General features: G+C 37.3%; 2 protein-coding genes across 7 annotated transcripts in view; both read right to left on the reverse strand.

The window, feature by feature from the left end:
• The window catches only part of ccser1 (coiled-coil serine-rich protein 1), a 118,676-nt gene extending 102,447 nt beyond the window's left edge, over positions 1-16,229 (reverse strand). The window contains exons 1-4 of one of the 4 annotated variants that reach the window (XM_024275555.2): positions 15,496-16,225; positions 8,824-9,837; positions 6,660-7,077; positions 4,442-4,626 (exon numbers count right to left, since the gene is read on the reverse strand). In XM_024275555.2, the coding sequence (XP_024131323.1) occupies positions 4,442-4,626; positions 6,660-7,077; positions 8,824-9,816 (1,596 nt within the window). In that variant the 5' untranslated portion in view covers positions 9,817-9,837; positions 15,496-16,225. Of the gene's footprint in view, positions 1-4,441; positions 4,627-6,659; positions 7,078-8,823; positions 9,838-15,334 lie in introns of all 4 variants that reach the window. The other 3 variants (XM_024275554.2, XM_024275556.2, XM_024275558.2) reach the window with 3 other exon arrangements.
• Positions 16,230-18,850: 2,621 nt separating this feature from the next.
• trim36 (tripartite motif containing 36) overlaps positions 18,851-23,010 on the reverse strand; it is a 28,948-nt gene continuing 24,788 nt past the window's right edge. For all 3 annotated transcript variants that reach the window (XM_024275351.2, XM_024275352.2, XM_036213503.1), the window contains exons 11-13: positions 21,586-21,769; positions 21,343-21,456; positions 18,851-20,871 (exon numbers count right to left, since the gene is read on the reverse strand). In XM_024275351.2, the coding sequence (XP_024131119.1) occupies positions 20,514-20,871; positions 21,343-21,456; positions 21,586-21,769 (656 nt within the window). In that variant the 3' untranslated portion in view covers positions 18,851-20,513. The remainder of the gene's footprint in view (positions 20,872-21,342; positions 21,457-21,585; positions 21,770-23,010) is intronic.

The raw sequence follows: 23,010 nt of genomic DNA on the forward strand, positions 1-23,010 counted from the left end.
CCTTGTTCTACAACAGATAGGATCACTACACATATTTTACACAGATCTCAATGTAAAAGACAGTAAAGAGAGAGAAAAGCTAAATCTGACCTCTGTCAAATCAATCCTAAATGTGGGCTTTGAGATTTCTGGGTATAATATGTTTTTTTTCTGTCCTTTTTCTCGACCTCTATGGTTCCTGTTATGCTAAAAAAAATATCTGCTTGTTTTCCAGCAGACTTTTACTCTCTCTATGACAAGTAATCAAAACAGGATAAAAGTTGTTTACATGCAGAAGCAGCAGGTACAGCTTCCCACACCTCTTCTGATTTCTGGAAGAAAGAGTTGGAGCAACAGAAATGTTTGCGAGAACACATTTTGAACTGCAGCGCCTCACAATATGACTTTTAAGCGGTGCAAAAGTAAAACACTAAACTCTTCCCAACCATGAAATAGGAATTGTTAGCAAAAGATGCTAGCTGTTGTCTAATAAGAGGAGCCCAGCTCCCAAAGCTGCACGTCAGCTCAGTTGCTGTCAAAAACACAAGCTTTCATCAGCTTCTCAGATATACTGCTATATGATACAAGGCTGTTTTCAATAGTTTGTTCATCAAGATTTTGTTACATTAATTGCAATCTTGTTAAATATATATAAATTAATTTAGTGGTATTGAATAATTTTGTTTTTAATTGTGGTGCCAACTCTTTGAGTTCAGGTGTTTCTGCACATTTCTGTCAACAAAGGTAACCCACTTGTAGGCTCATAAGGCAAATAAAACATTCATCTGAATGCCAAGATTTAAAAATAAAGCATGACACTGCTGGAATATGCACTACAGATTTCATAAATGACCTTTACATTTTTTATTCAGAAATTATTATTTTGCAAGTTTGTTGTTTGTTTATTTGAAGTAGTAAACAGAATGGAACGGAATGGAATAGAATAGAATAGAATAGAATCATACAAAATAAAATAAAATGAACCATAATAGACCAGAACAGGTGAATAGAGAATAGAATAGAATAGAATAGAATAGAATAGAATAGAATAGAATAGAATAGAATAGAAAGTAAAATATAATAGGAAAAATAAAATAGAATAGAACAATAAAATAACAATTGAAAAAAATAGACCAACATAGAATAGAACAGAAAAATAAAATAAGATAGAATAGAATAGAATCATACAAAATAAAATAAAATAGACCACAATAGACCAGAATGGAATAGAAAAATAAATTAAAACAGAAAATAATAAGAAATGGAAAAGAATAAAAACATAAAAAATAATAAAATAGACCAAAATAGAATAGAAAAGAAAAAAAATACAAATAGAAAAGAATAGAATGATTACAAGTCATATTTAAAAGGTATGCATCATGTGTTTTACACTATAACTAAAATAAGCATTTATTTTTGCTGTTCAATTTACTGCTATGAAACTTTTTCACAGATATCCAAAGCTATGACCAGCTTGAAGTTTTGTTGACTAACTGCAAAAATATTTTTTTTTAAATTGTACCACTTGCATGTTCTTTAAGCATTGGTGACTAACATTTGAAATGTTTTTTAACATGATTATTTGTAACACTTCTGGCTCAGAGAGGAAGAGTCTGTTTCATGATTTCAACAAGTGCCACTTATGTTAATTAGATTAAACAAGGCTGCAGTTGGACTGGAGAGCACTATCTAGCAAACAAGCTGCTAAGCAACTGTTGAAACGTGTAAGTAAGAAAGTCAAAGCAAAGTGGATTACATTTGAAATGTTCGGCCACATAGCATGGCCCACTCCAATGCAGACAAAAGTCCTCATTTTTTCTTGTTTTTAAGAAAATAGAACATTATATGTAATTCATTTTTTATCAACTCGTTTAAAGTGCAGTCACTATCCGACTCTCACAGTATTATTGTTGCTATTGCAAAGAGACATCCCGGCATGAGTATATGCTGTAGAATAAATATCTTAAAGGCTTAAAAAAATCAATACCAACTGAAATGATTTAACAAGCTGCTTAAACAAGTATGTATTCACCAGCTGCACGGTTGTGCAGTGGTTGGTGCTCCTGCCTCACAGTGAGAAGGCTCTGGTTTGAATCCTAGCTGGGTCTTTTCTATGTGAAGTTTGCATGCTCTCCTTCAGCATATGCAAGTTTTCCTCCTCCCGTAATTGATGTATCTAATAATCAATTATTTTCTCCATCCCTGCAGCAAACCCCTACCCCAAAATGAATTCAGTGGGTTCTAAAGATTGATCTACAGAGGTAATTCACTTCACTGAAGCTCCTTAATGTTGATCTATATGTCAAAGTCAAGGCCCGGGGGCCGGATACGGCCCTTTGGGTAATTATATCCAGCTCTCTTATTTTTTTATTATTAATGGCCCAATGTTATATGTTATCTTGTGCTTATTTATAACTTGTAAAATTTTGACAAAATATATTTTTACGGAGAGTAAAATTTTAAAAGTTATTTAAGGTTTCAGTTGATTTATTCTGAAAAAATATTCCTTCATTGTAATGTTAAAAAGTTTTCAAAATGTAGTTGTAGTGTGGTCATCAAATGTTTATCCTGTTTGACCTGCAACCCGCGTTATGGCCCCCTGTGTGATTAAAACTGGTCTAAAGCTACAATCAAGTCACTGTTTATGACATTTACTTTACAAAAACATGTATAACTGAGTTCTCAAAGCCTAAGGGGCCTCACCGTAAGTATACTCTGTCCTGCAAAAGTGTCACACCACATTAACACCAGAGTGACCCACATAGCAAACAAATGGTGGACAGTTGTAATTATTTAATTCATGCCCTCACTGGTTACCTCTTAATTAAAATATGTCTGAAAGCGTAGGCAGGAGCAAAAAGCTAATGTTTCTAAATAATGTGGTTTTCGACAACTCTAAATGTAATGAACCTCTAAAGTTTGAATGCAGGCTCCCAGGCTCTCACCCTTCTTTAATGGACCGGGCCTCTGAAGGGTCCTTCAAAAGCGTGGAGGAGGAAAGAAGATTACACCATGTTTAAAGAGGTGTAAGTCAACAGGCTGCAGTGGTAGCGAACAAAACGATGTGCTGTGTATATCCCTGCTCTGTTTAATCTCAGGGAAAAACCTTGTTGTCGGTGGTACAGTAAATGGGATTGGTTTAAACTAGTTTGGCTCCCCCAAAGAACGACTGTGAATGTTGTTCGAAAAGCAGCCCAGGCACAGTACAAGCTGCCAGAAACAGAAGTGGGTCTTGCAGAGGCATACGTCAACACAATGTGTTGGCAAACGAAGCAAACACAATGCCTCAACTGAACAAAAGACTCGACTTGACAGATAAATAAAGAACTTTTTCCAAGAACATTATACATTTACACTCACTGAAATTCAGAAGTTTCTCTGGAATGGCTTTGAACTTCAAAACAACACTTTTACAATATCTTTTTATGTGATGTCAAAGCCGTTTGCATACATTTAAGACCACCGATTATGCCTGCAATTATTAAATATTTCTGGCATTTATTTTTTTATAGTTTGTAGAGAGGCTTCCTGGCTGGTTTTTGCATTCATATAGTTGTGTATTTTTGTGGGTCAGTGGGGTCAAACAAACACAGACCTGCAGCTATTTAACACAGAGGAAATGAGAGGTAGCATGCAGCGATGGGACCTGCTTGAGATATAATAATCCTCACACCCTTTGTGGTGTTATTGGCTGGTGGCAACATCATCGCTGCCGACAAACTGCAACCTTGAAGCATCTGGTGCAAGGTAATAATACAGAAGTTGAGCTTTTGTTTGGTTAGGAAAACTGCTTTTGCATAACTAGTGACTTGAACTAAACAAAGGGTGGATCTTTAAATGGTAAACTATGAGTTATTAAATGAAAAACTAGCAGATTTTTGTCCAAAAAACAAAACAAAACACGGCATTTGTTAAAAAACAAATTTGCATTGATTTTTTGATCAAGCACAAAAAAGGCATAGCCATTTCCCTGAATTGAGGCTGTTTAGTTTGAATTCTTACATTTACATTGGGTTCCATTTAATACAAACACTTTTAAATAAATGAATGAAATTAGTTTTTCACTTTGAACAAGGATGGAGTTGGCATTACTAAAATAGGCATTTGAAAGACATAAAGAAAAGCACTATATAAGCACATCATATTTGAAGTTCTTATGGGTTTATAGGTAACATTTTATAATAACCACACACTATGAAGCATTACTTAAATTAACAATCATTTATAAATCATCACTGCTACTTTATTAAGCATTAGCAAATATCTTATATGTGTTGTTAAAAAATGTTTTATTCTTGATTAAAACATATTACTATAGTGTGTTTATTAATAGCATTTTATGATTATATTCATTAAAATTTAATATTTTAAAGTAAAGCGCTATACAAGTGTACGCCATTTATTATTATCACATATTTTGTTCACATTTAGATGAAGGTACAAAGTTTATCCTAGGACTTACCAGACTTCCCATTTTAGACGATGAGGAGTTGTTTCTGTGTTTGAGTAAACCGCATCCCTCCATGCCCGGAGCATCGCTTTGGTTTCCATGGATACGCGGCCCACCAGCCCCCTCAGATGAGGAGCGCAAACGCCTTTCCATTCGCATCACCTCGTGGTATGGGCTGGCACTGCTACACAAAGAAGCTGGAGACAAAAAGAACGAGTATGACTGAGCCAGACAGGCTAAGAGAAACATCCATTTTAGATGAAGCAGCTAAAATATAATAATCCTTTTATTAATTTCTATAAAAGTTAAAGCCTTTTTTTCATCTGGTGAACAGTGTTTCTCTCATAAAAGTAAATGAAAAAAGCTTTTTCAACATTTTAAATTAGGTTAAATATTCCCTGTTATGAAACAGTTCAGCTATATTACTTTTGGTCAAATGATATTTATTGTTTGGCAGTAATCAGGTTTTGTGTGAGTACCTGCACCAAGAGTGCTGCGCAATAATAAAACAAAATAATAAATGTAAGATTCCACAGGAAATATATTCTGAGCCAGACAGGCGGGGTATCATCATAACTGCTGAAATATGCAGAATACAAACAAACAAACAAACAAACAGACAATCCCTATTGTCTCCTAACAGAACTGGGTTTTTGCAAAACAGGACGTAGAGCCAACTGTTTTCTCTCATCCTCTTTTTCATCTCCACCCACACCCACAGAGGTGCACACAGACAAAGATAGCTTGTCTTCACACTGTATGTTTTTTATTCACCTTTAAGCTAAGTGAACTTTATACCTGCAAAATCAGTTTGTATTGTTTAGTATTCATAGATATAACAATACTTATTATTTTCCACTGCTTTTTATTTTACACCATTTCAGGTGTACAATCACAAAGACAAATGACACTAAGTCCGTATGATAATACTTGTCACAGAGACGATCAGGTAAACAAACTTTTGTGTTTTTCACAAGCATACTGACAGCTTCTATTATTTGTGAGTTGACAATATTTATCCTCATTGAGTGAATTAATTAACAGATAATAACAGACGCCTGATTACAAGCAGCTGGATCTGCCATGATCCAGTTTGTAATTCAAAATTTACTTTGAAAAGCAAACCTTTTATAAAAATAACTGTCAAGATAATTTGAGGTGACATGAAAGATCTATTTAGATTTCAACATTTACACACATGGACATCTTTGTTTTTGTTTGTTTTTGACACTTGAGTCTGGTGTGAGAGAAATACTGATTGGCACTATAATGATAGGCTCTAAATTTAGATCTTTTTAGTTTGTTGGCTTTAAATTCTGTGACAACTCAAAATAGTCAATTTTAGCTAAAACTACAGATAAACTACACAAATAAGGTATAAGAAATAGAAACCTGAAACGCTTGAAAGTCCAAAGCCGGGATGAAGTCTCTGAATGAGCATCCGAAATAAGTTTTAAGTCTTAAAGGTGTTAAGTCCAAGTTTAGCCCCATGCCTCTGGTGACAAGTCCCAGCCAACAGAGACACTGCCTTTCACAGCTAACATGTGTTAGCACTGGCAACAACAAAAACTTAAGATAGGAGGATAAAACCTGTAAGGTTTCCTCTGTGGTGGGACTTAAAGATCCACTCAAATGAAAATTGTGTTTTTAACATGTTCTTGGGACATTTTTCTGAGGATGGAGAAAATATATAAAGAAAATTAAGATTAAATTGCATTTCTGAGTAGTTTTTTTATTTAAATTGTCATGACTCAAGAGCAGACCCAAAAATCTGGCTGCAAAAAGCTTGTAGCTGCGACGTAGAAGCTACTACATCAAGCCACAAGCTCCCTGCTCATCTACTTCTAAACAACAAAATACATGAACGTCACCATTTTTTTATTTTTGCACCGGAAATGTTAGCTTGGGGTATGTCGGGAAGTAGGAGCAGGTTTACTCTGTACCAATAGTTTCACCCAAAACTCAGAGATGAATTTCTAATGAACAACTGATGCTCTGCAGAAACTGTCCTAGACAACGACATTTTTTTTTTAACATTTTGGCTAAAAGTGGCAAAATCATAATTGAAGACCACACTTTTACAATAGATCAAAAGATGTTTGGAGTGGGTCTTTAAATGCAAGTCAAGTTCAAGTCACAAGTTCAAGTCCCCATTTCTGCTGCACAAAAAGCTTGTGGGGGAATTTATTGCATGTTTGTGGTTTTACTGTGTTAGTTTTAGTTGCATTACCTGCGTGCGGTTTCCTCAAGTGAGAGGCTCTGGGTTCATGGCAGCCACAAAAGCTTCCCCTCTCTTGAAAAGAATGTGAGGTTCTGGCTCTCCTTTCAGGTCTCTCCGGGTTAGAGTGGCACCCCTCACTGCGTGCCACATTTGCCTCGCTTTCACTTGTGGTCTCGCTGAGAAGGCAAGGCTTTCTCTCATTCACCAAATCGCTCTTGTTCTCTGTGAGCTCCTCTTTCTGTGCCTCCTGCCTTTCCTCTTCCCTCTCCTCTCGCTCCTCCTGTGACTGCTCCTGCAGAGGGAGGCAGGGCACTGCTGTTTCTGGCTCTGAGAGGGAAACGGCGGTGTCATAGTCTGTGTTGTTGGCTGTGCTGGTGTCTGGGAGCAATGGTTTCTCAGTGCTGGACTGGACTGGACTGAAGAAAACCTGCAGCGTAAAATAAAAGTAAGCTTAAGAAAATACTTTCAGCAAGCACTACTGAGGATTTTCAAAGTCTGTTTTATTAAATTTTTACATTTATGTGATAAAAATCTTCTTTAACCTTGTAATGGTTCATTTTTATATTTTTCTATAAAAACTGAATAAGGGAAGAGGAAAGAGTTTAATAGGACTGTAAGATTTATTTCCAACATCACATTTCAAACTCTTAAGACATCTTATATACTCTCTTACCATTTCAATGTTTTTTTAAAAAGTATGTTGAATAAAAGTAACTTGACAAATACAAACTGAATGCAGCAAAGGGCCACAGAAAGCAGCTTCTACAAGAAATAACCTTCACAACTACCAGAAAAATATGCTTTTAAAATTGATTAATATTCTTAAACAACCAGAGATTTTTTTAATTTGCTTAAAATTGCAAAGGTTGGAAAAGCATCCTTGATCCTTCCTTGTTTGACAAACTTCCAAACTTTTTATTAACTAAAAATATAGAGCACAAACGCAGAAAAAGCTGTTTCCACTTAAGAATATTTCAGTCAGGCTTCAAACAATACCACAGCACTGAGACAGCACTTGTTCAAGACCATCAACACTTAATCTGAGAAAAATATACAACTAATTTGCTTGATCTGAGTACCTGTCTCTTTTTTTAACTGTCGATCATGAACATCCTTTATATAATAATCCAGTTATGCGGAGTGCCTCAGAAACTGGTTTCCAGGCCACTTCTGCTCCACTAGTACATGTTTGTTCTGGGACAGATCATCCACACTAATCATTTTTGGTAACACTTTAGATGAAGTGCTGTTAAACTCTCTATATAGTGTTGATAAAAATAGTTCATACATTTGTTAAGGTTGTAAGCAGTTTATTAATATGGCCTTCGTAGACAATGGTCTCACTTTAAATGTTGATGAATCTTACTAAGTATGTTACTGAACCTTATTTGGCCTATTGTGCTACAAAATGCCTTACTAAAACCCTATAAACATATTAATAATGTGTGTTAATATGTTAATAAAGCCTGCTAAGAATCTAATTACAAAGTTTTACCTCAATTTTCTTATCACAATTATCCAGACAACGCTCAACTTTTCACAGCGTTGTCACCAAACCACCATCAGAATCTTTCTGCAGCTGCTCAGAGCAGCTAAACTCCAAGAAGCAATCAAACCCTCTTCAGTTAAAAAATGACAGAAGTCATTCATTGATCTTTAAAGCAACAACAAAAGAGTAAAGGTAACTGATTAGCTGATTTCCAAAATGATAAAGACCAAAAGTCAAATTACAAATAATTGTGTCATCTTAGTAAGCTAAGATGTTCTCAAACAGTATTTGCCCAAATAAAACCCTGTTTAAAGTGCAAAACTCTCCCTGTTTCTTCTTGTATTGTTTTATTTTATTGTGGTGAAGTACATATTATTGATTCTGTGCATGAGAAGTATACAAATAAAGCTGCTTTCCTTTGTATTGAAAAAGTTTCATCATTTTTTACTTGGTGTAAGGTTCTATCCAAATAAATTCATGTCTAAAAGTTTCAGTGTTTCATTTTATTACTATCAAAGTATTTATGCAAGACTCTTTATTCATTTAACAAAGGAAATTATTCAAAATGATTACATTTATGTCACTTATTTTGTTTTATAAGAAACCTTGTCATTGTTTTTAAGATCAAGAATAATGTATTTCCATGTGGTTAAACCAGTGTTATAAAGTGTAGAATTCTGCTACCTGTGAGGTAGTGACAGCTGCACTGATGTTCTCTTGAGCAGGCGGGGGTTCTGGTGAAGCGGGGTCAGCGGGCAGTGCAGGCTCACAATCTGGAACAGAGGTTACAGCAGATCCAGGGCTGGGAGCAGGCAGTGCGTCCACCTCGGATACAGAGTCTTCTGTGGCAGGAACGAACTCTGACGGGGTGATAGCTGTCGTTCGATCTTCTGATATCATTGGAGACTGTAGAGAGCTCTCACCACCCGGACCAATCAGTTCACCAGGCCACGACCCTGGAGTCAGCCCTCCTGTCCCTGGAGCCACGGTGGTGGAGCTCGACGGTTCTAGATTGACTTCAGGTGGTCTGTGGTGATCAGATGTGCGGGAGAAGCGATGGTGGGCTGAGAAAGACTTTGGTAGAAGTTGTTTTTTCTGGCGAGAGGATCGACGGTTGTTATTGCTGCCCCCACTGTAGTCGTCCAGGAACCCAGAGTCGTCGCCTTCGTTGGTCCCTGAGCTGCTGATGCAGTTGATGAAAACATTGCGATTGGCTGAGGAGGATGATGAAGAAGCTTTATCAAAGTCTTCAGTCTGAGAACGGGGGATTTTCTTTTGCTTGTGGCTGCCAAATCCAAATGAATGGCGGGACTTAGGGCGCCCACCGCCGTCGTTAAACCGTGTTGACGCTGATGGCGTTACTGTCGGCTGGTTATTTCCATTTGCGTCAGTAGTCTGTGTCTGCGGCTGTGGAAGGTTCAGGTTGATGGGTTGGACAGGTGGATCATTGTTCCGCTTAGAGGTGAAACCGAGAGACGGCGTACGGAAAAGGCTCCTGCGTTTCCCAGTGCTGCCAGAACTGGAGTTGGTGCTGGAGGGCGAGGACGTGTGGACGCCATTTCCAACACCGCCTGAAGATGGAGAAGACGGGAGAGACTCTTGCCTTTTACTGTTGCTGCGGCGGAAGATTGGCAGGCGGGACACAAGAGTGGAACGGCGTGAGCCTGATTCCCCCATCGAGATGTAGAATCAGGCACTCTGAGGAGTAGAAACAAAAAATCAACACAACTGAACAAATGCACTTTGTATTGACCCTTTATATTGTTCTCTTTATTATTCTATGCTGCAGTTTCACCCACAGGGAGATTAAAGAGTTTATAATGAAAAGTTAGACCCATAGACATCTACAGTGGGGCAAAAGAGTATTTAGTCAGCCTCTAATTGGGAAAGTTCTCCCACTGAAAAAGATGAGAGAGGTCTGTGGTTTTCATCATTAGTATACTTCAAATATGAGACACAAAATGAGAAAAAAAACTTCTGAAAAATCACATTGTCTAATTTTTAAAAGAATTTATTGGAAAACCATGATGGAAAATAAATACAAAAGTAACAAAAATTCATCTTAACACTTTGTCATATACCCTTCGTTGGCAATGACAGCAGTCAAACATTTTCTGTAAGTCTTCTCATGGTTTTTACAAACTGTTGCTGGTATTTTGGCCCATTCCTCCATGCAGATCTCCTCTAGAGCAGAAAATCAAAATATTTTCTATGGGATTGAGATCTGGAGACTGTCTAGGCCGCTCCAAGACCTTGAAATGCTTCTTATGAAGCCACTTCATCACTCAGGCAGTGTGTTTGGGATCGTTGTCATGCTGAAAGACCCAGCCACGTTTCATCTTCAATGTCATTCCTGATGGAAGGAGGTTTTTGCTCAAAATCTGACGATGCACTGTCCCAGCTCTCAGGTCCTTCCCTAGGTTCCCCCATGTGGTTCTGAGATTTTTGCTCACCGTTCTTGTGATCATTTTGACCCCACGGGGTGAGATCATGTGGGGACCCCCAGCTCAAAGGAGATTATCAGTAGTCTCGTGTGTCTTCTATTTCCTAATAATTGCTCCCACAGTTGATTTCTTCACACCAAACTGCTTACCTAAAGCAGATTCAGTCTTCACCGCCTGGTACAGGACAACAATTTTGTGTTGACCTGTTGTGGAGTTTGGAATGTGACTGTTTGAGGTTGTGGACAGGTATCTTTTATAAAGACAACGAGTTCAAACAGGTGTCATTAATACAGGTAACGAGTGGAGGACAGAGGATCCTCTTACAGAAGATGCTACAGGTTTGTGAAAACCAGAAATGTTGTTTGTTTGTAGATGACCAAATACTTTTTCCCACCATAATTTGCAAATAAGTTACATAAAAAATATGAAACTGTGAATTTCTGGATTTTTTTTTCTAAATTTGTCTGTCATAGTTGAGGTTTACCTATGATGGAAATTACAGGCTTCTTTCATCTTTTTAAGTAGGAGAACTTGCACAATTGGTGGCTGATTAAATACTATTTTGTACCACTGTAAACAAAAGAAAGTGCTATATGGTTTTTTTGTTTTTTTTAATAAGATTTTGCAAAATGTTTTCTTATTACTAATATTTCGAGACACAAATCTCGCATCAAAAGTTCAAACTTCCATTTCTGAACTTCTTTTCCATCTTTACCCTGGAGAGGATTAAATGGAAATGCTTGTTTCTCATTTAGGGGGTACACTTTGGCTGTTTAATCTATGGTAATGCATGCACACAAAAACAGCTTTGTTTACTCTGCTGCAGCAAACTTTCCATGTGAGGCTCTTATGCTGTCCAAACCTTTTAAAGCAAAACTAAAGCATCAAAGTCATGTATTAATTCTTTGGTTCCACATTTTTTGGAAAATGATCACAAGCTATAGTGATGATGGACCACATTTCTACATCTCCTTTTCTGCCTCTACAGTTTAAAAAACAAGAAAACAACCAGACTATTTCTTAACTGCACACAAACATGAGGCCTGTAACCACAAATCAGATGTTTTAAACCAATTACAGATGGAACAAGATTAAAAATGGAGGCTCTTTAATATTCCGTTTCATAAAATAAACTCCAATTTTGCAGTGAGACACCACTAACCCTGAGAAAGAAGAGAAAGAACAAAATTATTTTATTCTGAAGGGATACGCCAGCAGCGAAACCTTCACATCACATGTAAAGACTCAAGTCTTATATAACAATTCAGCTCTTATAAATACTCAAAGCAAACTATGGTAAAGATGCTATAAATAAAAACAAGCATTAAAATGAATTCTAAATTCTTTTGTGCACTTTTCTTTCATGTTTGATGCTATTAAAATACTAACAATTATGACTATATTTGTCTTAAAAACAGTAGTTAATGTTTGACAAAAGTTCCTCTTTTTGACTCACATATCACTTTTGTAACACATTCACTTCCATAGCTTTCTGGTAAATTGGTTATACTTGCATCCCCCCTCGACACTAAAGAAGATTCCTTTCCAACTGTAAGAGCTGCTATTTTGCCTTCTCTCTGTGTAATAAGCTTACAGTAACACCCTTCAGTTCAGTAGCTTATCAGTGTGTCACCTCCTCAACAGTAAACTTGATCAAGCTCTAAGTGTGACAGCTAAAGTTTGGAATTTTATGAAGCTTTTAACAGAAACCTGTTAAACGGAAGTGGCAGGAGCAGGATGCACACAACAGATTTGCTTAAACCAAAACAACAATCCTGTCTGCAGGCCATTTGAACAGGTGTGTTTCAGGTACTAGAGAGTTGTTGAAAGTGCAAACACAAAGACAGATGCACAAAAGAGAAAAAGTAAACACACAAGCCATCTTTTACAGCTTGCAGAAACCCAAATAGGATCAATAAAGATAACTCATCCTTCCCCTGACTGGAAGCCAACAGCAATTAAACAAAAGTGGGGATTTCCTCCAGGACAGTGGGAGGGACATCACATCAACACAGCCACTTGACCAGGTCACGGCAGTCTGATCTGGCTCCTTAAGACAAGCTTAAAGTAGTCTGAAAGAGTAGAGATTAAAGACCCACTCAAATGAAAAACATGACTTTAACATATTCTTGTGGGATTTTTTATGATGATGGAGGAAATATATTATGAAAATTAAGCTCAACATTAAATTTCTAAGTGTTTTTTATTCAAATCATTCGGCATTAGGAAAAATATTCCTGGGGAAGGGAAGGGGAGTCGGGGTTGCTCCAGGCCTACAGCCCCACCCACAAACCATAAGTGATTTTCTAATGAACTACTGCTGCTCAGCAGAAGCTATGTCCCAGAAAAAAAACATTGTTTTATTATTATTTTGGCTTAAAATGACAATCATTATTTAAAAAAAAAACTCTTAAAATGCAGTTACAATAGCTCAAAAGATAATCGAATTGCATCTTTAGATATATCAAGAATGCCTTTTGTTTTTTGCAAATACAACAAATCCAAACTGTTGTTTCATCCATGAACCATCCAGCTGCTATTCAACAACTCAGCCAACTCAAATCTAGGAAAATCTCTAGTCTTGGAAACTGGAGCAGACACTTCCAATCATTTAAATCTGCTGCTAACCAACAAAGGAGACAGAAACAAACAAAACACCAGATATTAGTCCAAACAAGCTGTCAATTAAAAACAGTTATAAAAATATTAACAGATCCAGGAGCCATCCTGTTAAAAAAGGCGATGCGCCACAAAGGCATTAGCTTGCTTACTCACTGGTGGATAATAACACAAGTGCATTAGGGAAGCACAACTTCATCTCATCCCAGTTCCTCTTCCTCTATCAGGAAATGATACCGCTCATGTGCTGAATTTAAATGTAAGTTCAACACTTATTATGTATGAGGAGGCGTCTTAAATCAGTAAAGTTAAAAGAAGATATTAATAATTCTTGTTTGTAAACTTAATAAACATCTACCAGCTTCTAGATTGCTTTATTATCCTAATTCTCTCCAATGATCACTCCCCTAAAGGCCATATTAATTAAACTTGATTATCACAAACTGCACACCTTTAATTCGTTATGTGTGTGTGTGTGTGGAGTTAAAGAACCGGGAAATCCTCATTGCAAATTTTTTTTTTTTTTTCGATGGGATGCGTTTCACAAGTATCAACATCGGATAATATTTTCTTGTTTGTCACGAAGGGATATTAGAAGTTGGGTAATAATCCAAGGCTTTGTACAAGGTGAAGAATAGAAACAATAAACAAATGCTGGCTCAATATCAGTAACCCAAAACTGTTGCATAAAGAGAAAACTGCAGATGATTCAAGGGGAAATGTGAAAAACAAGTTTTGACGTAAACCTCAGTAATGTTGATATGACACCAAACAGTGGGTGGAAAGCACAATGGTGTCAGTGACGGCTAACAAAGAGATTAATTGTTAAATGTGTTAACTATGGGGTGTAATTGACTTAATCGATGAATCAATTCATATTTACCAGCTTGATCTGTCTGAGGCAACTTGTTGTGCCAGTTTATTAAAGAGTTTAGGGGGAAATGTCCAGTACCCCCAGAACTTTGGTTCTTGGAACCAGTAACACACACTAGTCCGAAGAAAGAAGGGATTTTAGGGGGGGTATTTTAAAGCAAACTAGTAAGAAGTTTCTGCAAGTGACTTAAGAGTAAAGCAAGAATTATGATAAAAATCAAATATTCGACTTGCACCCAATTCAATGAGATCAGGATCGGGATTATATTCACAAACTTCTGGCTGCCCAGCATATTAGGTGTGGCAAGAATTCAGCCTGGACAACACAAAAGCATGCGTCACAATTTCAAGGATTGGCTTTCATGGAAAACACTTGCAGAATCGTTACACCCCTAATTAACCAAGTCTAAATAAAGAAAGGAGCTTTTACCCTGGAGCAAATGTGATTTTTTTTATATATATATTACACTAAAAGGTCAAAGTAAAAAAAATAATTTCCATGCATACCTGTTGCAAAACTGTTCATTTGCTGCAGGCCACAGAAACCCAGAAAATAACTTAAAATCATTAGGAGTCACTAAAAACACTCCAGGCTCATAAAACTGTCTGAAGCATGAAAATATATATATTCTTAAAAAATACACCATCCATCTGCAAACCTGATGAACCAGTAGACATGTTACAGCATGAAAACTAATACAGACAAACCTAAAAGCTTCTGGCAGCATAGATCAAATGAAGTTTCTCACAGATAATCAATATCCTTTAAATGTTTATCAGTTTTTCCTTAATTGATTTTGATGGATGTCTACTCTGTGTGCTGTCTGGACTACAGCTGGGCCTTAGCCTGTTATTATTGTACAATAACTGAGTCCTTACCAGCCCGAGCTGTTCGTTCTCATTAGTCATTACTGTTAGCATTTCTACCAGCTTGCATGGGAATGGCTGCAGGGATGCGTAAAGATACACAGCCGGCTGGAGGAGCACCAACACCTGTCAAACTGAAAACGTCAACAACACTAAAGCCTGCCGATCTCAAGTGCTGTTTAGCTAGCTGCTTCACTTAACTGACGCTCGGGAGCTAATGGTCCGCGCGACGTTTCATCAATAAAACGATTATTATTGCTTTTTTTTACCCCCTCCTTTCAAAGACAGAGTTGGTCGGTGGTGTTCAATAGAAACACCGCTGCAGGTAAGAGGAGGAGGGGGTCGGGCTAGCAAGCAGGTAGCGGACAAACACAAATGCGCGCGTGCGTTACCTTTAAAGGGTGTCTCTGCCGAGGAGAAGCTTCAGTGCAAAAAAAGCCTTCAAAGTCTGTTCACCGCGAACTCGGAGAAGTTCTTAAAAACCGACATGAGGGTGTACTGAGGCACAGTACTGAGGTAGCACCTGGTGTTGCACAGACGCAAGTACACCTACGTGACGTGGAGCCTCTTTCCTCCTTCCGCGTTGCGACGGAGTGACGTCCGCGCGCCTCCTGCGGCAGCGCAGCGTGAGCATCATCAGCAGGTGGAAGGGCACGAGCGCATGCAGATGATCGCCATGGTGGGGGGGCATGGGATGGCAACCCCACTTCTTGTGGTTACTCTAATTCAGTTTAACCAAGCTGGGATTTTGTACTAAACGTTTTTCATCAGAAATTCAACACATTAACGTGAAATTGAATGGATTGAAATAGATTTATTTCAAGCAAATAAAACAAAAAAATAAAATATTAAAGGGAACCAATAGATTATTTGATTGAAAAAAAAACTAAAGAAATAAAAATAGAATATCGTCAAAAAATGTATTAATTTTCGCAATGAAATGGAACTTTTACTTGAGGGCTTACGTTTTAATTGATTTCAAGTATTTGTTTATTTTTACATAAATTGGGGTTAAAGCTCATAAAACCTACAAACGCAGGATCTTTAGAAAATTAAAATACTAGAAATCACCATTTACTTCTCAGTTTTTTGCAAAAAAAGATAAAGACCAGGATTATAATCACAACAAATCCATCAAAAGAAAGCCATTTCAAAATTATTTGTCCTATTCTTGGTATATTGACGTTGGGAGTGGGGTCATCTGAACCCCACAAGACAGTGCGCTGAACTTTTTTCAAATAATTTTTGTTTTTCACTGGTGTCCGTGGCGGACATGAAATCCTGTCCACATTTGTCATGGGATGGATAACACGTCAATGTAAGGCTTGGATCATCTGGACCCCATAAGAGAGCACAAGGTTAAGTCATAGCGGCCACTGCCAGCTGGAAGAGGAAATCACCTCAATCCAGAATCCTCAGCTGAAGGAATCTTCTAAAACAGGGGTGTCAGAATCCAGGCCTTGTGCCCTACTCAATTTCCAACCAACCTGACATTGAAGCTCCTCATTGGCTAAAGACACCTGATCCAGGAAATCAGGAGCAGATATGATTTCTGGAAAACCAGCAGGAAGTCAGCCCTCGAGTTCTGGATTTGGACACTCCTGTACTAGACTGTTGCATTGATTTTGGATTTTAAAAAGCAGAGTTTACGAACTGCAGCACCAGGCGTTGCAGCCCAAATAATAAGATTTCATACTGAACCTACAGCAGCTTGGGTTCTCCTCCTCATAAGTCTTCCTCCAAAGTCCAAACCCTTGAACCTCTATTTCCAAATGAAAGACACTTTGCTTTCATCCAAAAACAATGGCAAACAGTCAAGTCCTTCTTCTCCTTGGCCCAGATGAGAGATTTCCTCTGGTGGCCCAGGCTCAGAGGTGGCTTGACCTGAGGAACTTTCCATTGATCTGCTTGGAGACGACGATCTGCTACCCAGCCTCCTTGGCTGTAAACTTCTGTGGCTTATCCAGACTATAGAGGGGATCAATGATGGTCTTTGGCCAGCTGTCAAATCTTAAATCATCTCCATATTGAACCAAACTGAGACAATTGAACCAAACTGAACCCGTTTAATGACATGTGGGGAATCTGTGCAGTCGCTTTGAGTTTAGTGAAACTCATCTTAAAATATTCACGTCCTAAAAAATGTGAGCAGTATTCTATTTTTGGGGGGTTTCATAAGCTGGAACACCAATTTATGTAAAAATAAACAAATCAATAATAGAAATCAATTAAACTGTGGGCTCTAACTTTATGTTATATGAAAGTTGAATTTTTAGAATCATGGAAATGAAAACTTTTCCACGATACTCTAATTTTTTTGGAAAAGGTCTGCAAATAAATTCACATATACGTAAATTATGTCTATCTCCAAATCAGAAATGAACATGTTCCTTAATTTACATCCATTAAATGTGAAGTTTAAAAAAACGGTTTAATTAATAGCTTGAAAGGGAGCGGGAGGAAGTGAGTTTATTGTGTACATTCCCACTGCTATGACACAACAAATTAGTGTTGTAACAGAGTTACACAGATTTCAATCACGTTTTGGTTTACTTAAGCAGATTTAACACATCAGTAAAATAATACAAACATGGTTGTCAAATTATTTAAAAAAACATCTTTCTTAAAAATTATATAAATATGTATGAAGCTACAAAATTAATTGTTAATATTAACAGCTTTTTTTCTTACTTTTGCATTAATATCCCATCGCTGAACAGTTTCTCTTTAGGATCAGGACAGGATGAGGTGAAACATCAGTGTATAGGGAGTTATTTTTATTAATTTATTTACTTTTTTAACTTCTGATAAAAAAATGGCTTTCAAATGCTCAGTTGTATCAAATCTCCCTCTTTTCTTTGACTTCTAGATTAAATGCATTAAATGCACAGAAATGATTGCTTTTTAAACCTTTTTTAAATAAAACATTAATATGAAGCAGTATGTTTTTTTAATTTAACATGATTTCACAATAATAGTGGCAAATATTACATAATATAATTGGCAAAAGTTTTAAATATTAGAGCACAAGTGGAAGATTTTAAAATGACTGAAACTTTGTAAACAAACAGTAAAACAAAGTGAGAAAATGACAAATGTATTTAACAGATATAAATGGAGTCTTTGATTTCACACATTTGTTCAAAGCAACACAAAGTGAACTGGTGGTTCCTTTAAAAAAAAAATTAAATTTAGCAATTGATTTTTTTATTAAATAATTTGCTTTTTTATTGCACGTTTCAAGTTTATGTTTCTCATATCAACTTCATAAATTCATAGTTGCACAAAATGAACAAACTCCACAGAAAGTTTCTGAAAATTTATTTCTTAAAATCCCTACACAGCAAAGCAGAAAAAGTGGCCTCTTTCAGATTCCTAACATTGTCACATCTTTACAGTTCTGTGCACACGTCACATAAAGTCATCACTGCACATACCAGAGTCCTCAGCAAGATCACCACATGGAGACAAAAGCACCGAGGGCCAACTTTGGAGTTCAAAAACAATTTGAACATTTCAAGCATTCACGATCTTTATAAGTCTCTCCCAACAAGGAGAGATTTAAAAGCACAAAATAAAAATAGCCTTCTAGGTGTTAACAGTGCAAATTGTCTTTAAAGGCATACATGTTCTTTCTGCAGTCCTACAGCCACTTTGTTATTGCACACCTGCAGAGCCAAGCATGCTACAGTTAAGGAGCTAGTTTGGATTAAATTTTGTTAGCCTGATTTCTTAACTGCCAGATTCATAAACAGATTATAATAGGATCCAGCGGAGTATTATAGAAAAGCAAAATCTAATTACAGTGAGAACTAGTGTCTTTAAAGCAGGGGAAAATAATTAAATTGGGCTCCTTCTTCTCAACTTGTGTGCAAACAAATCTGGACTGTTGATTGTTAAATGCATAGATGGACAAAACGTCGATTTCAGAGAGAATTCATGTCTGTGAGGACTACAGTAACAGCTGCACACAAACATTTGCAGAACTGATCAAACAGTTGAATAATTGAAAAGATTTTAGTGATAAACAAAACGTTTTATACTCCAACAAAAGAAACACGTCAAGCCAAACAATACAAATGGAAAGCAGGCTATTTAAATGAAATAACCTTGATAAAAAGGCAGCTATACAGGGTAACATTTTCCTACACCAACTTCCATCAGTTACGATCCACAAGAAAACAACAACCAGTTACATGAACTTCACTTTATTTCACTCAGTAGTCTGGATTAAATATGTACAGGAACGTTAAAAACAAGAAAAACTGGAAATATCAGCTTAACGTCACTTCAAGAGTGGTGGGAGATGGTAAAAATGGAAAAAAGTTTGCTGTAAATCAAACCTGTTTTTGTCAGGACCGGTACAGTAGTTAAGGTTTTCCAGGCCTGACTGACGGAGGTAGGTAGCATTTAGCCCAAATCAGAGCCGTGAGCCTGAGAAAACGTAAACCGAATGCCCTGACCTTTCAGAAATCAAAACCCTAGACATAAACGTACAAACAAAGTCATGAGCAGGCACATTTTTCTGTACATGTACGTGAATCCCCAGTGAACTATCAGACTAAACGGATTCAACTCAAGCTTTCTACATAAGTGACAACAGCTTTGAGGCCAAAATGCTACGCCTGCTTGCACCTCATTGGTGATTTGAAAGCACTTTTTTGAACCTGAATATTTGTTTTTTTTAGATTCAAAAAGAAAAGGCTGCGACTCCACAAACAAAGCAGTGGGTCACTAGCACCAGTACCTTCAAGTGTTGTTGCAGCTGTCAGTCTGATGTAGTTTTTAAGTACATTTGTGAGGTGGAAAGGGTGTGCCGTGCAAAACAGGAAGTGAGGAGATGTCTTAATCCAGCATTCAGCTTTAAATGGAGGTGAGTCGCGTGAATTTATGACAGCAGTTCCAGCATTAAAAAAGTGGATGATAAACCCAGGTAGTGATGATCGTGACGTAGTTCACTAAATGTGCAAAAGCCAGCAAAACAAACCAATCGGTAGTAAAAGTTAAAACATAATTAGAACAGTGTGTGAACAAACTATCCCTACAGTAAATCTTTACACTTGTGCAACAATACCATCATCTGCTTTCTAAAGCAAATTCACTGATTCGCTTCCTAAAAAGGCATAAAGGTGCTAGCTTTTTCAGATCCACCCAAACCGTTCTAAACATGTGCTGCTACGTGTAGACGAGGAGGAAACACCCGAGCAAAGAAAACTTTCTACAATTATTTACCTTAAAAAAAGAGAAAACATTTTAATGTTAAAAAGAAGTGACCGTCTCAAGAGCAAGTTGAAAAGCTGAAACCAGTCAAGCATTAAAACAAGTACAAAAACAATAAACCAAAAGTGGCTTTGGTATGTAAAGAAGGCCTTTTACATCTAAAAGACCTCCAACATCAATAGGTGTTTCTGTACTGTGAATTGAGGCCTTTTTAAGATTTAAAAATAAAGAAAAAAAAAAGGTTTCAACTGCTATGCCTCATCCTTAAAACTTCTGTTTGGTTTAAATTTACCCTGTCGGTAAAATCAGATCCTCACAAAGCTCACTAAAAAGGAAAGCGTCCCGTCTTCCTCAGAAAGTCAGCCTCTTCGCCGCGATGAACTCCTCCAGCTGAACCTTCCCGCTGCCCATGAGGCCGAAAGCCGGAAACATCGTTCCCGAACAGTCCACCTGCCTCTCGTAAATGCACCTCATGGTGTCGGCGTCGTAGAAGAAGACTCGGCTGGAGTCGTAATCCAGGCACACGCCCAGGCGCTGGGGCATGGGAAGCACGCGGTTGCCGGGATCGCCGGCCGGCGGGTTGGCGGTGGAGGAAGAGGCCTTGGGGATGAAGAGTTTGCCCATGCCGAGAGTGAGGAGGATGAAGGGTTGGGAGACTTCGTAGGACGCGTCCTCGCTGCCGCTGTCATGTCCGCTGTCATGGTCATACCTGGTGAAAAATGAAACGAGGGGGTGGAAATCTGCATTACCTCACCAGCTTGAGCCAATATTTTAAAGTAATCACAACGTTTTTTTTTCCAATTGTTTAATTTTGGGAGAACAAAGGTCAGAGACGACTAAATATTTGGATTGTGCAACAGTAAAATAGAAATCCTGTGTTTTCACGTCACCAGTCGCACTATTTAACTACTGCAGCAGGGGGGGCTGAAAAGCAAAAACAAATATTTAGCTTCTAAATGCAGCTTTGGTACAGATTTAGATTTTTTATTTATGTAAATATTGTGCTGTTGTCCAAGAGCTGATCCAGAGAAAGGCAGGCTCTGTCTGCTAATAAGCTCTTTAGGAGTTTATCCTGCTTCTCTTGCATCACAGGGTTTAGTACCAATCAGACACAGCAGTAGTGAGTGTTTTCACACCAAGCTTTGTTGAGAGGAAAAAAAAAAAAAAGACAATAACAAACCTTGGGCTGCTGGTGTCTCTTGGATTGTGGAACCATTCAATGATCTTTGTATCTGAAGCCACTCCCACTTTAACCATGTAGGAGTGTGGATCCACCTTAAATGCCCAATAGTGTCTGCAAGACAACAAGAGTCAATTAATATTTTATCAATCAATTTATAGCACAATAAAGTCAGGAGCTCAAAAACTGAAGTATCTTGGGCTCAAATAGATTAAAAATCAGGTGGTAAACTTGTGTTCATACCTTCCTTGAGAAATGCCCGTATCTCCAATGATGTAGTCCAGGCTGATGTAGCTGCCCGTCTGCACGCGTTCAGCTGCAAGGAGGAAAGCCGTGCCGGCCACACTCTCCACTGCGTCTCGTCTTTTGTTAAGAACCAGCCTTTCGGTGCTGAACCCACATTTATCACTGAACAGGAACCCAAAAACTACACGAAAACAGAGAGGGATACCAATCACATTAAAAACATTAGCGATAAAAACAAAAAAACAATGATCCATCAATTTATTAAAAAAAAAAAGAGAGAGAGAAGTGTAGGAGACAAACACAAGAGGGCGCTAAAAGCCTTCAAACACAAGAGAACTGGTCTTTGAAAAATCCATTATTCTCATGCTCAACCACCCTTTATACACAGCTCAGCTGTTGAAATGAAACGCATGCTATAAATAGTTAATAGGCCAAATGCCATGATTACCATAATCCAGGACACATACTGGCTGACATAATTATGTCCGTTCACTCAACCGTCCCGTGAAACCTCAAGTCTGCACTGGGGAAGACCAGTTCATTTGCATACGTCTGGGAAAGTCTTTGAACCAACTAGAGCATAATAATAGACCTTTCTAAAGGCTGACCTGACAACCATATAGAATATAACGGTGCGTAGTAGAGTGAAATGATACATTTATTGCAGCATGTTTTAATAAAAGGCAAGTGAGGGTTTTTTGCTTTAAAAAAATGCTCACTAAAACCTAGAAAATCTTCAATGAGTGAAAAAAATTGAGAAAACGAGTAAATGCTGACGTGTATTTAGTTCTCTTTTTTAAGCACCATCATCTTAAATTGAACTTTTTAAATAGTTAGCAAAACCACATTTAAGAAGGTTTAAACCTTTTCTGAGAGAAAATCATTTACTATGAAGTGGGGAATCAAATTTGTTCATTGGGTTAACTTTGTTTTAATAGAATTTTATAAAAAAAAAAATAAAAAAAGTTTGTGAACCCTTTGGAATTACTTTGTTTTATGCATAAACCAGAGCAAAAGTATTTATGTGATTTTCAACATGTTGCATTTTTTGGGTGTCATGGGTCCCTGGGTAAAGTCTCATATGTCCATTGAATGGGTGTACCAAAAGCCAAATCTCCAGCATCATCATTTTATTTTTTAGGAATTTTTTTGTCCTCAAATTCCCAATTTTTCAGTAATTTTCAAGCATGTTTTTATGATCTTCCTATATTTTTATTTTCCATTTTGTTACATAAGCCACAACTGAAAATAAAATAAAACTAACTTATCACTTGTCATATTTTGATCCATTTTTTATAAAAAAAAAAAAAAAAAAAAAAAACTTGTACAGGAACTAAGATACTCCCAAAGGGTTCGCATACTGTCTAAATTACTGCTTTGGTGCCAAACAGACTAAAAACAATTGCATACAACAAAAAAATT

This window comes from Oryzias melastigma, linkage group LG9, assembly GCF_002922805.2.
Source record: "Oryzias melastigma strain HK-1 linkage group LG9, ASM292280v2, whole genome shotgun sequence".
NCBI lineage: Eukaryota > Metazoa > Chordata > Actinopteri > Beloniformes > Adrianichthyidae > Oryzias > Oryzias melastigma.